The 14,047-nt window shown below is 39.7% G+C and overlaps 1 protein-coding gene across 4 annotated transcripts in view; it reads right to left on the reverse strand.

Moving 5' to 3' along the window:
* The window catches only part of PLXNA1 (plexin A1), a 334,967-nt gene that overhangs the window by 286,590 nt on the left and 34,330 nt on the right, over window positions 1-14,047 (reverse strand). For 2 of the 4 annotated variants that reach the window (XM_070936901.1, XM_070936902.1), the window contains exon 2: window positions 9,757-9,939. In XM_070936901.1, the coding sequence (XP_070793002.1) occupies window positions 9,757-9,939 (183 nt within the window). Of the gene's footprint in view, window positions 1-9,736; window positions 9,940-14,047 lie in introns of all 4 variants that reach the window. The other 2 variants (XM_070936904.1, XM_070936903.1) reach the window with 2 other exon arrangements.

The following is a 14,047-nucleotide window of genomic DNA, read 5'->3' on the forward strand; positions in this document are numbered from 1 at the left end:
TTTTGCAGCCGGACATTTTTCCAACCACTGCAACCATGATTGTAAGTTTCAACACAGAGACTACATGTGTGTTCAGGAGCACCAGGAGCAATAGTTGAGCTTAAACACTAGAAAGCAGGGTAAGGCAAGAGTTTGAGGCAGAAAATCAAGGTCTGGGGTCTGGATAATTGATGGTGGAATCAACTAAAGAGCATCAAGGTAGTTTCACTGACCAAGTATAGAGGAAGGAGTAGCAGAACCTGGGGGCAGAGCTGAAAGAGGGATCAGCCTAGTAACCCTAGGTAGTCACAAGCAGACTAAGCCCATCCTCCTCCCCCTCAATTGTTTTGATCCTTGTCTAACTCAAAGCAGGTGCTAATCATTAGTTGAGAAAATTTGTGCATAGGCTTTTTAGCAATAAATCAATTTAATTAGACCTTCAACATGTAGACCTGGTTTTTCGCTCCTGACACCAACTTTCCTTAAAAGATATAGTGGAAAGGTATGCTAGGCAATATTTCCTAGTAAATATTGTGCTAACAGTACAAACAGAAAAGTGGAGCACTCCAGCCCTATAGTATTCCCAAACTGTAGACAGGAAAACAGAATTCAAATTGTTTCACCATGAACTGGAAGAAAATAAGTCTAGCAGTACAGTAAACATAGAAACTTTATAATTCTAAAAGGGGAGAAAAGGTGAGTTTTTTTGTAACTGCTGTAAGGAACATCCAAAGTCACTTCTTTCTTTAAAAAAAAAAACTCTACTGTGTCTAGAATATTTTCTTTTCCACTTTTCTTCGATATATTTATCTTTTAATTATACAGAAACTCATAATAAAAATTATATTTTAAAAAAAAGATCAGTGTCCAGGGTTAAATGACATGATTGTGCTAATGCCAGGTCTACACAAAATGCCACACATGGAGAGCCTCAGGCTTTCCCTGTCAGGATCCTGCTCTCTGTATTTGGGGATTTCAATACTTCTGTGCATAAAAAGCATCTGCTTGAGAAAGAAGAAAGGATCATCTCTGAGCAAGTGCTTTTTGATAGTCCTAATTTCACAGAATTACTTGGTGATATATATTGGCCAAGGGACGCGGTGGCTCAGTGACTAAGACGCCAAGCTTGTCAATCGAAAGATCGGTAGTTCAGCGGTTCGAATCCCTAGTGCTGCATAACGGTGTGAGCTCCCGTTACTTGTCCCAGCTTCTCCCAACCTAGCAGTTCGAAAGCATGTAAAAATTCAAGTAGAAAAATAGGGACCACCTTTGGTGGGAAGGTAACAGCGTTCTGTGCACCTCTGGCATTTAGTCATGCTGGCCACATGATCACAGAGACATCTCTGGACAACGCTGGCTCTTCGGCTTTGAAACGGAGATGAGCACTGCCCCCTAGAGTCAGTAACAACTAGCACATATGTGCGAGGGGAATCTTTACCTTTATATATTGGCCAATGAGGATACAGATGAGAATTTGGCCTGTTTGCAGCAGGACTTTTCTTACGTTGCCATAAAGGTTTGCGCAAAACTACAGTGTCTACCATATTTATTGTTTCTTTAAAAGAAAAAAGAACAGCAAAAATTATGGATCGGTCCAAGAAACAAATCACTTCCTTTAATGACAAATTTAATCAAGGCATGTTTTACAGCCAATTCAATTCCATGGAGGGAAGAGCTGGAGTAATCCCAAATTTTGAAAAACAGAAAGCAAAACATTTTTTTAAAAAGGGGGGGGGAGAGGGCTTCTAACAGAGGCATTCATACTTTCACAGCATTTTCACTAAACTGATGAAAGCAGCCTCCCAACATGGCGATGCAGGAATGCCTGTACAAAAGGGACAGAGCCTGTGCTACACTGGCACAATGCTGCTTTTATCATTTGCCTACCCTCCTCCACCCCTGCAGACACCTCTGGACTCTAACTGGGGAAGAGCTGTATTTATGTGCATTTGCATACACATAACAAGAGAGAAAGGGATGAAGCAATGGAAAAAATACTACAGCCTATGAAAGCTGTTACTTAATCAAAGTCAAGGAAATAACTAGATCCCCGTTACCTTTCCAGGCAGAGCCACTTATTCCATCACCTCCAACTATTTGCTTGAGGATGAGGGCATGCACAAGGATATCCAACTGAATGGATCCACCAGAAATCAATTGCTTTAAGGAAGATTAAAGAAATCACACTATTAGCATTGTAGATAAAATTATTGAATTTGTCATGGAAAAGTCCTATTCCAGTGTTTTAAGGAGTCCTCTTCTAAAATGTGTATTGCTTTAATGTGAAGAATTCTGGGATGTTATTTTATTTATTATATTTTTCTCATATTTATTACTTTATAAGTAACACAAGGCAGCAAACATACTTAATACTGTTTCCTCTTCCTATTTTTCCCACAACATCAAACCTGTGAGCTAGGTTGGGCTGAAAGAAAGTGACTGACCCAAAGTGACCCAGCTGGCTTTCAGGCCTAAGGTAGGACTAGAACTCACAGTCAACCTGCTACAATATATATTAGAGAGGTCTTGGAAATCTTGAGAACTCCAAAAAGGCCAACCTAAACTTAGTCGTATTTAAAATATTGTTTACAATAAGCCCCTAGCTGTCTCCTGCTTCAATCTCCTTAAATACTAGAGTCTGAAATAGTGAAGAAGAATAAGATAATCCATCTCAAATTAAAGATAGATAGGAAGAGGCATATAAAGAAACAGGGAGGAAGGAAGAAGGGAAATGAAAAAAGAAACAGGATGAGGAAGGGCAGGGCAAGGGCGAGGCTACAGCTGCCACAGGTGCTGGCTGGCAGGCTATCTTCTGAGGAGCAACTGTTTCAGAGATGTCTATCGAAGGCGTCAAGGCTTCCTGGGACAAAGGGACTCTCTGTTTGCATCTGGCACCCTAGACAAATGCAAGAGGGCAGGATAACATGAAGAGAGGAGCCTCCTATCCATGGAGGACGCAAGCTCTGAAAGAGGGGCCCTGATTATAGCACAAGGACATGAGCTCAGAATCTTCTTTAAATCCATCATCTACAGAAGGCTTGTCTTTCTTTCCATTTGGCTTCTCTTATTACACAAACCCTACACATACTTAGGCAAGAAGCAGCATTGTCTGTAGCTGGCAAGAGAAGCAATGATGGGGGTTCTCTGACTGGAGATGTACTACAGAGGCACCCATGCATTTGTAAATACAACAGTTTTCCCTGTACATCTGTGTTTTTGCAAGACAAATGAGCCATGGCATGGCTGGGCTGTTGAAAGATCTCATTCAGGGATAAGGTACAGCAGCTTAATGCTGAGGAAAGAGGATTTTCTTCCATATTATGATATAGGATAATCAGGGGTGAAATTCAGCTGGTTCTATCCGGCTCGGGGGAACCGGTAGCAGCAGCTGCGGGAAGGTCTGCCCACCCGCGCGGACATCATGATGTCGCTTTTTTGCGATGATTTTAAGCCTCTGCACATGCACAGACGGTGCACGCACATATGTGAACCAGTAGGGAAGGTAAGTGAATTTTACCCCTGGGGATAATATATCTCTTAATCTAGCCCACGCCCTAGATCTGAACTTTAGTCAGTCCTAACTGAAACTTTTTTTTTTTTAATTTGATTTATATGCCGCCCTTCTCCGGAGACTCAGGGCGGCTTACAATGCGCTAAGCAATAGTCTTCATTCTTTTGTATATTTATACAAAGTCAGCTTATTGACCCCACAAACTGGGTCCTCAATTTACCTACCTTAGAAAGGATGGAAGGCTGAGTCAACCTTGAGCCTTGGCGAGATTCGAACCTGCAGTAATTGCAGGCAGCTGGTCTTAAGACATCTCTTAGAAAGACATCTCTTTCTAAACAAGCCTTCCTTCTCATTCCCACCCTTCCCTAACAAGGTCATTTGATCTTATTAATCACTGTCCTTGTTTTACTATGAATAAACAATCTGTAATTCCATCATCCATAGATTTGAATCCACAGATACATTTGTGTCAAAACTCAGCAGACTAATCTAGATCTAGGACAAAAGTTGAATTCAACATTATTGAGAACATTTTCATAATTATGATAATCAAAGATTGGTTCAAACTAAACCATTTTCCCCAAGAAACCAAAGGAAGGAAAACAGGTGTTCCATGTCACAACTAAAAGAAGCCTCCTTCCTCTCTAACAACCATGCAGGAAAACACAGCCTAAGTTTTATATATATATATATTTAATGCAGGCCATTAGCCTTTACCCAACTTTTTTATTCTGCATAGTAGTATTTTCAAGGGAGGGCAGATGAACTTCCCCTTTTCCAATTTGCACAAGTAAACAACTCTGCACTGTAAAAACCTAAGCAGGGATAATATTGTCCCAGGCCCCTGAAATTCCTAAATATTTCTCCATTCCAATATTCCAGGCTTCAGGGTCAGCAGTCCATTAAGGGGCTGCCAAGGGAAAGTCTGAGCTAATTGTTCAGCACCCAAGGGAAGCATGCTTTAACCAAACCCCACCCACTCCTCATGCTCCTAAAATTCCTTCTCAAAGGATGTATCTGTTCCGCCTCCCTTTTTAGGATCAGAGAAGCAAAAATCAGAAGATATGAAAGGAATTTTTCCCCCCAGCCACATATTGCCAGGTTTAGCCTCCTTGCCAAGAAGACAAAGGGAAGTGTTGGCACAAGCTTTCTTGCTTTTAAGCAAAAGGATTAACAACTCTGCCAGGAGACAGAAACAGTGTTAATGTCCCACATCACATCCCCAGCTACTGCTTGTCGCCAAACTTCCATCAATTCTCTTGGACTGCGGAGAATTCACTCATTATTCCTTTCTCTCTTTTGCTCACTCTCCCTGCAGAGTGAGTATCTTTGCTCAAAGGAAGTGGCCTCTGATTATAATAAGACTTTTAAATTAAGTCCCTTTTAATGTATTTAAATGTTCAAACATTATAATAGCCCACTAACTAGCACAGATATTGGATTTTAAAAGCAACAAGGAATCAATGCAACCAATGAACCCTTATTCCAGCGAGTCACACAGGATCCCGTCTGCAATAGTGTGCAGCTATTATGATCCCCAGGAGCTGAGCTCAGGTCAAGAGAGTCTTGTTTTTATTTGTTAAGTCTCTTGAAACAATGGCTTTGGTCTCTCCCAATGATGTTGTTGTGACTCTAGCAGTGTCACAGCTGCTTCATGAGGCCTACTTTTCTTTAGGTGCCTGGCTGTTCATTCCTATCAGTTCTGCATCTCTGGGGTAACCACTAGGAAGGACAGGTGGAATTTTGTTTGGAAGTAAGTACTTGCCTACTAGAAGGAGGATATGAAGGTTCAGAGTTCCCTGGGTGGATCAGGTAACTGCTGAGAGGCTATTTTTCCCATCCAGTAGGCTCAGTCAGACAGCTGTTACAGAAAACAGCTGCACTCTCAATGTCCCCCTTGAGTTCCACCCACACCACTACTTCAAGGTTGAAGCAAAAGATACTACCCATTCTACAAACTAATATAAATTCATATTCAGAAGGCCAATCCTGCTCAGATGTAATTATAAAAGCAATTCACTCCCTATTTGCCACACTAATGGCATACACGCCAGAGCTTTCTTTCTTGTATCTTTTCTTTAAGGATTTGTTTAGATTTTATTTTAGTATTGCAAACAGTTTACAAAATCTTTAAACACACACACACACACACACACACACACACACACACACACACACACACACACTTCCCTTACCAATCAACTAATCTGGGCGTTTCAGCAGAGGCTGCCATTGCCCTTTTGCTATACATTTGCTTCATCAGCCCTTCAAGGAAGTCAATTGAATTGGCAAGGAGGAAAGAGAAAGAGAAAATGTAGGAACTATATAAGGGTACGTGGAAACTATTGCACTCAGGGGAAATTTGCCAGACAAAAAACAACCATCAGCAATCACAAGGGATACATAACTGAAGGCACAGCACATTGTCTCAATAGTTTCATCAATCCTCCTCCCACACTTCCTCTACAGAGTTGAACATGTACAACCCTTGCAGAGAATTATTTAAAATTTGCAATTTGAAACTCAAGTGGAAAAGCAAATGGTAGAAACAAGACACCTGCCACTTCAGACCAAGCATTGATCAGAAAGAGATGACAATCTGCTGCGGTTTCTCCCATCTTCATGGCACCAGACAAAACTACTTGCAACGTAACATTTCTTATAGTCTCCTTTGTTCAGAGGCTACCTGACATTATGTTCCTTTTTTTTATTTTGGAAAAGAGAGCAAAAATGGAGATCAGATGCTCAAGGCTTAGAAGGAAAAAAATAGCCTAATTTTGAAAGTAAAGCATGACTGAACCATTTGAATAAAACAGTAAGAAATTTAGGTTAGTATGGGTAACTGGGAACTTACCCATATTTTTTGGAGTATGAGACGCACCTTTTTCCCCCAAAAAAGAGGATGAAAATCTGGGTGCATCTTATACTCCGAATGTAGCCCCACCCAGCTTCTCAAACAGAGGTTTCAGAGGATGAAAAAAGAATCAGAAAAGAAGCTTCAGAAAAGAAACCCCCAAACAGAGCTTCAGAGGCTTTTTTTCTGAAGCTCTGTTTCGGAGGCTTTCAGAGGCAGGGAAAAAAAGCAAAAAAAAGCAAGGCACAGAGCTCACAACCAAGGAACCTGTTGCTAAAATTCATCTCTGGGAACAGCTGATTGGGGGTATTCTGGGAGGCCGATCCACCTGCCAATCAGCTTTTTTCTTATTTTCCTCCCCAAAAACTAAGGTGTGTCTTATACTCCGAAAAATACGGTATATCTTATTTTTTCCTCATAATTCAACATCCCTATGTACCAAAAAAATCAAAGTTATTAAGGTACATAACTGAGAAGGTCTCATTTTCATGAGCGGCTGGGAGATTTGATCTGCATAATACAATATGTACTTTGTATAAATAATCCACGATAGCATCACAATCCATGCATGCGCATTCATAGTCATACCTGAGCCATACCTCATAACTCCAGACATGTGCCTGCTTTCTTAGCCAGCTGTAGAAAATTTAACTCATGAAGCAGCTGTGAGATCCTCTGAGTAAAATCATTCCAGGCAATAAATTCTGACAGAGCAGACCAAAATCACTGCAGGTAGCAAATGATAGGAGGCCTGGGAGAGCAGGTGTCTTGCACTGCTGCCCCTCCCACCCTTCCCGTCATAGCTGATTTGAGTTAGGCCTTTTGTGTAAAATGGTAAACTCTGGCTATTCCAACTTTGGAGCCGTCTTTAAGGAATGGTTCCTAATTATGACACTTGTCTGAAAGCTACCTCCTGGTTGATATGTGTTCCTTTCAAGCCTGGTATTTTCCCCACATCTGTCATTTGCCTGATAACAGAACAGAATAACAGAGTTGGAAGGGACCTTGTAGGTCATCTAGTCCAACCCCCTGATAAAATTGAGGGAGATTTCTATCCCCGTTTTAAGTACAGAGTTGTGAACAAGACATTTGATTGCAAAAAATGCAGCAACTTTACTTGTAGAACACGAGACCTAGGTTTCCACAATATTACAGTACTACATCCTTGAGGCATCACACCTTTTCTAGTGTTGTGCAGCTATGGCTTGAAGTAAAAAGCTTCAAGATCCATTCCTTTTGAACCCCACAAACAAAACATTCATTCTCTACTTACAATAGATCTACAATGTGTTGAGGACATCTCCTAAAATAACCCTCAGTTTGGCCTTGGGCCAGGCCCAGCCTTCCACATCCACTAAATGGGAAATCAGCATCTTGCTTGCTCTCAATCTGCAGCAGATTGATAGAAGAAATAGATACCCATTTCCTGTCCTGAAAATCGCAGCATACAGACTGATAACTCCAAGGAGTGAAAGAGACAGAGCAAATTCAGTGTACAGAATGTTCCATCGCTATGGGCACTGTGTCATAGAAAGGGGAAGCCTTCTCTGTTGGCTGACAAACAAAGTGGCATAACATCCACTTATTCCCCGGCTAATGTATGACAGGAAGGTGACCTTGTGCAAATAAATGCCTCTGTTTCTTCTTTAATAAAATGGGAACATCCTGATTCTCCCTGGCATCACAAAATGGTGAAAAGAAAAAAAAAACAATTGTCCCTTTACTGTACTTGTGATGTCTGGATGTTAGGGATGATGGAAAATATACCTAAAAGGAGGGAGAGTTCAAGAAACAATGAATAATGACTAATTCAGTGACAGAGGTTGAATACAGCAGCCTACAAAACACCATAGCTATATTCACATGCATTTTCACACAGCACTATATCAAACTTTTGACAACAAAGTCAGGCTCCTTCTTGTGTCCAAAGCTGTAGCTGCTGCTCTTTTCCATTACATTACACTATGAACTTCATAAATTCCTTTCTTTGGGCATAAAACTAAAAATAAATAAAAGTGTCAATACATGTTTGTGAATGTGTATCACACAGGAAGACGAAACAAGGAAGTCAAGACTAGCTGTCTAGTTTTGCACGTGGCAAAACCCATGATTTTTTGCTGTTGCAATGCAAACATTGTCTCCTGCAGGAATGTTGATTCCCAGAAATGGCCACATGCATTTACTATATGCATAATTTTGTGCAAGAATCCTGCTCTTTCCAATGACTAATTCAGTCCATCTTCACACTCCAGGGTATACGTTTAGCTGCTCTATGCCTTTCCCTCTGCATTCATATTCACAATGAATTACGATGGCTTCCACACTAGAATATACTTGTAATCTTTGAAAATTAGAAGCTTAACTGAGGGAGGGAAGAAAAAAGATCAAAGGCAAGAATCAGCTCAAACTTCATCACATTCCTTAATTCAGAACTCATACCAGCATGTCTCAGCCTTTTAAAAGCCTCCTGCTAGGTTGGGTGTTTCATGCAGAGCCCTGCCAGAGCCCTAAATACAATTCTGCCAATTCTTCCGGGTTGAAGATGCAGTTAATACCGGCTGTGTTTACATGAGGAATATCCAGATGTAATTATAGGAATGATGTTATGATAAGAGGAAATCCATGTTCTGTGGAGATACTGGGGAAACAGCGTACAGTTGTTTGCTAATTATGAACAACAAGAAGCCTTTGTGTAGCTGTGGAAGGATGAGTTCCCTCTGCTTTGTGGACTTTGGCCCACAAATGGTTTAAATCATGTACATCAGGGTATTCTTAGCCTGTTTCTGCACAGTTATCAAAGTTCCTGGGTTCCTGCTGACACAGCAGAGTCATCGTCCTCAGGGAAATGTGTCTGCCTGGTGTAACAGAGCCAAATGCATGCAATAATACTGCAGATTATGATTTAAAAAAAAAAGAAAAGAAAAAGCAGCACAGCAACTTAATGGAAAAGGCCATTAGGAAAGAAATGGTGTTTAGTGCAATTTCTATGGCAATTCCAAATCCCTAAATCTGAAGGAAGCTTGCTTTATGTGCACCTTAATAACTGAATCTCTTCTTTGCTATTTATCTTCGGACTCTTACTGAATCAGTTTTATGAGATGAAAAGAACCTAGTTCACAAGAAACACAAACTGTAAAAAAAAAAAAAAGGCTTCTACTATGTAGAATCAGATTGCACATTAAAATACAGCCTTCTCAAGAGAGTAACCACAAATAAAGGAAGTAAAGACACTCCAGATGAAGGTTTTCCTCAGAAAGCGAGTTTTAAGAGTCATAAGGAAGTACGCATGTGGATATGACTTCATTCTTTTTAACAATGTGAGACTGAGGCGCAGGGATTTCTCCCCCTCCACCCATTTTATGGGCCAATAGGACTCTACTAAACAACATAACAAGACCTCCAAGTGTCTTACCTTTTTTATCCTGCCGCTTCGTGTACCAGCAAAAACAACTGTGTGTCCATGGTAGTCATAAGCAGCCACTGATGTCATGCCATCTTTCTTATCCTCAAAGAGCGGCACACCTTCAATGGTGACAGTTCCACCCAACGGTTGGTTAAAATCTTGTCCACAGAAATTATCATCTATTTGCAAGGGCTGTAGAAAAATATAGGAATAGAAAAATAGAAAAAGATTAGTCGTCTGATGCTCACCAGGTAGTAAAATTATTCCATGACAAAAGGATCTCAAATCTTCAGGATTATCACCAATAGGGAAATTGGTAATAGTAATGACAGTAATTTTTTATCAGTTGAAAAGCATAAGCAACAAGTTCCCAATGGTTAGGAGAAAACATCTTTCCTCCTCATGGCTCCCTATTTGCGTGCAGTTAACTTTCACCATGAACCAAGCAAGCAACACAACTTATTATTATTAAATGTATGTTCATTAAAATGATTTGAAATTAATCAGAATAAAAATATGCACATTTAAAATAAAGTTAGGTTCAGGAAAAAGCCAGAGAGAGAAGAGAGAGAGAGATTTCTACCAGCATAAAAAAGGCATGCCTGCTGAACAAAAAGTCTTAAGTGTAGATTTTCAATGCCTGATTTTAAGGACTGGGAAAATTCATGCAAGTTCATGCAAGTAATTATATGGTATCATCCACAGTTTAAAATGATCCTGGGAACACATGGAAACCAGGGGTGGGTTTCAAAATCCATCGCTACCGGTTCGCTCGTAGGCACGTGCGCCCAAACCTGTACAAAAGGTACAGGATTAGTGTTATCTTCTCTCAAAATTTTACCCCTGCAATAATTGGATAGCTGAATTCCGTACTTTAAGGAGACACTTTCCAGTGTCTCCTTAAAGACAGCTTCATTTGCAACATATTATGATGCTCTGGTCTAGATAGAATCAGATAAGGATGCAACTGATGAAAAGCTGCATTCTTGTAGTTGGTGTGATCAGCAAATTTCAAGGTTGCATTGAGCTGAGTAGAAACCCCAAGCTGCACATATGATCCCTCAGTAAGAGTATAGTTTTCAACACTATATTACTTTCCCATCCTCACACTCTCCTTCTAGGAGAACTAGTTTGATCCCAGCTGAATTAAACCTCAGTTTGTTTGCCCTCATTCATTTTCAAATTCAGGATTTTTACAACTTCCTTGCAATTAGTTAGAGAAAACAAAAGCTGAAGCTGTTGTCCTATCACCTCTACAATGATAATTAAAGCAGTCCTGGCTTCATTTACTGGCAGATATTACTGCACTACAGACGTTAAAAAGCGTGGGATCGAAATATAACTCTGAGCTCCATCATGTGACAACAACCATGGCCCAGGACTGGAATAATGAAATGTATGGGGCCATCAAAAGGAAGTTCATTATAATACCATGAATCCAAATCCTACCCCAACAAGACAACTCAATATGTGAGAATTGATGGTATCAAAGATTAATGAGAGGTAGGCTTCCAGTGGCACTGCAGGTGCTGACAGACGCTCCTTTTGGACCATTAGCCCCGCGATTTCGTTAAAACTGCCAAGACAGCGCAAATCAGCTGTCTGGTGGCTTGGAAACCTTCCCCTCAGGAGAAGAGAGGAAGACGAGCAGCCGGACTAAGGTAGAGCTCCCCAAAAGCCCTAGGAGTAATTCTGGGGCTTGGAGGGTGAGAGCTCCCTGGTAGTTCAACTGAGCTCCGAATCTGAGGCTTTTCTGCTTCAAGCAGAACAAGACGCCGCGACCACCCCTGCAATCAACATTCAGATTCAAAATAAGGTTAAAGCAGGCAGAACAAAAACAGGAGTCCTAGTAACTGCAAGTACTGAACTTTAACTCTGTGTCTATACTTCTTCCTTCTAAGACTTTTAAAACAAAAACAAAAATGGCGCCTGAACTGCAACAGGGCGTGAAAGTGAAAGTTATAGTGAAAGTGATAGTTAACATTGTTAGTGCTTCTAAGGCTGTTTAAGATTATTGGATTCTACATCAAAGAAAGAAAGATTTAAAGTGGAAAGACTACAGTTTGGACTTTAAATAAACTATAATACTTACAAAAGATTTAAAAATATTTGGATTTATTGATTTGGTTGCTGTAGGAAGTATAAATTGAAAACTAAAAATGGTTTCTAAGCAAATAAAATCTGGCTTTAAAAGTGCTGGAGGATTGCCAGCACAACCATCAAAATTACAATCTTTGTCTACTTCAAACCCACAAATATTGACTTTTGAAGTTCTACAGGAATCTCTGCAGGACGCTTTGAAGCAACAAACTTCTTTTTTAGAGGGGAAAATTAAGGGAGTGTCTGAAGAAATGGCTGAAATTAAAGAAGTTATACGAATTCGGATTAAAGAAATAAGAGAAGACATAGTAATGGCATTTCAGGGTCTGGCAAAACACACTGAATTGTTGGATGAAAGAGTAGAAGAAATTTATCAGTCCAATTTGAATTTGGAAAATAAAATGGATGAAGTTCAGACTAAGGTGGATAGGGTAGACGATGAAGTGGTGATGTTACAGTATATAGCGATGGAATTTGCCCTGAGAGTAAGAGGTTTGAGAGAACACAATCGAGAGAACTTGAGAGAGATCTTTGCAGAGGCTTTTGCAAAGATAACTGGGGAGCAACAAGCAGATCTCTCATTGCAAATTGACAAAATATATCGTGTTAATTCCTGGTTTGCCAGACAGAATCAATTGCCAAGAGACATGGTGATTTACTTTACAACGAGGAGGACCCAAAATGAAATTTTACAAGCTTTCTATAAAAATAAACTTCAAATTGCAGGACAAGAGGTTTTAGTGCTGAAAGAAATTTCCCCCCAAAATGTTGAGAAGTAGAAAGAAGTTTGCTTTCTTGGTGGATGAACTTAGAAATAGACAGATTCAGTTTAGATGGGATGTTCCAGCTGGACTGGTGGTGAATTATATGGGAGAAAGGTATCGCCTTAACACAATTTGGAAGGCAAAAGATTTTTATACTAATGTATTAAAGGCTGGATTCCCACCATCTCAGGAAATGAGGAGAAGAAAAGAAGAGCTGGCAATACAGGGGAAGGAAAGTAAACAGCCACAAGCCGCAGGAGAGACCTCACTTATTGAAGAAGATTTATTGCAACTTTTTGGTACTGATCAACCTTTGGAAGTAGCAGAAAAAAGAGAAGAACCACAAGAACAAAGGCAGACCCGTGCAGCAGCAAAGCAAAAAAGAACAAGATTTAAAGATATAGCAAACTCAAATGAAAGCTCAAGAAGCTACAAAAACAGAAGCAGTGGGGGGGGGGGGGGTAAGGCCGAAGAGAAAGGTGCAGGAGGATCTTCAGCTGGCCCTTTTAAAGCTTCAAGATGCTAAGAATGGCAACTAAATTTTTGACTTGGAATGTCAATAGTTTAAATTCACCACAAGAGAGAAAGAAAATATTTCATTATCTGAAACAGTTTAAAAATGATATAATTTGTCTGCAAGAAACACATATTAGAGTGACAGATCAAAAATACTTGATAAATTCAAGATTGGGAACACACTTTGTCACATCTGCCCAAGAAGAAAAATGGTATAGTTGTATACCTAAGGACAGATTTAACAGCCAAATTAATTGAGGCAGATGCTCAAGGAAGATATATTGCAATTGAACATTTAATAGAGGGGAAGAAAACACTTTTAATTGGAGTATATGCTCCCAATCAACAGCAAGAAAAATTCTACAAGTTTTTGCATACCAAAATAATACAATGGGATTATAAATCGTGTATATTAATGGGTGATTGGAATGGAGTACTGGACACTCAAAAGGACAAAAAAGGATTACTTCAAAATATCCAAAAGCATGCAAGACTGCCCAAATCTTTTTTTGACATGATGGATGATATGGAGTTGAGAGATATTTGGTGAGAACAAATCCAGAAGAAAAGGATTTTACTTTTTTTTCTGACAGACATCAATCCCTTTCCAGGATTGATTTCATATAGATTACTAATGATTTCTTTTCTAGGGTAAAGAAGATGAAGATATGTTCAAGACTTTTATCTGATCATAGTCCAGTGTGGATGGAATTAGAGCAGGAAAAGGGACCTAGAAGGTTTTGGAGGTTAAATGAAAATTTGTTTAGATATGAGGAAAATGTGAAAGAATGTAAAAAAACAAATGAAAGAATTTTTTGTTATGAATATGAACAAAGGTACACCTATGGAAATGGTCTGGGATGCAAGTAAAGCATATATGAGAGGAACCTTAATACATTTGAATAATAAATATAGACGTA

The sequence above is a fragment of the Pituophis catenifer genome, unplaced genomic scaffold, assembly GCF_029215685.1.
Source record: "Pituophis catenifer annectens isolate HBS135680 unplaced genomic scaffold, rPitCat1.0.hap2 SCAF_2, whole genome shotgun sequence".
In the NCBI taxonomy this organism is placed as follows: Eukaryota; Metazoa; Chordata; class Lepidosauria; order Squamata; family Colubridae; genus Pituophis; species Pituophis catenifer.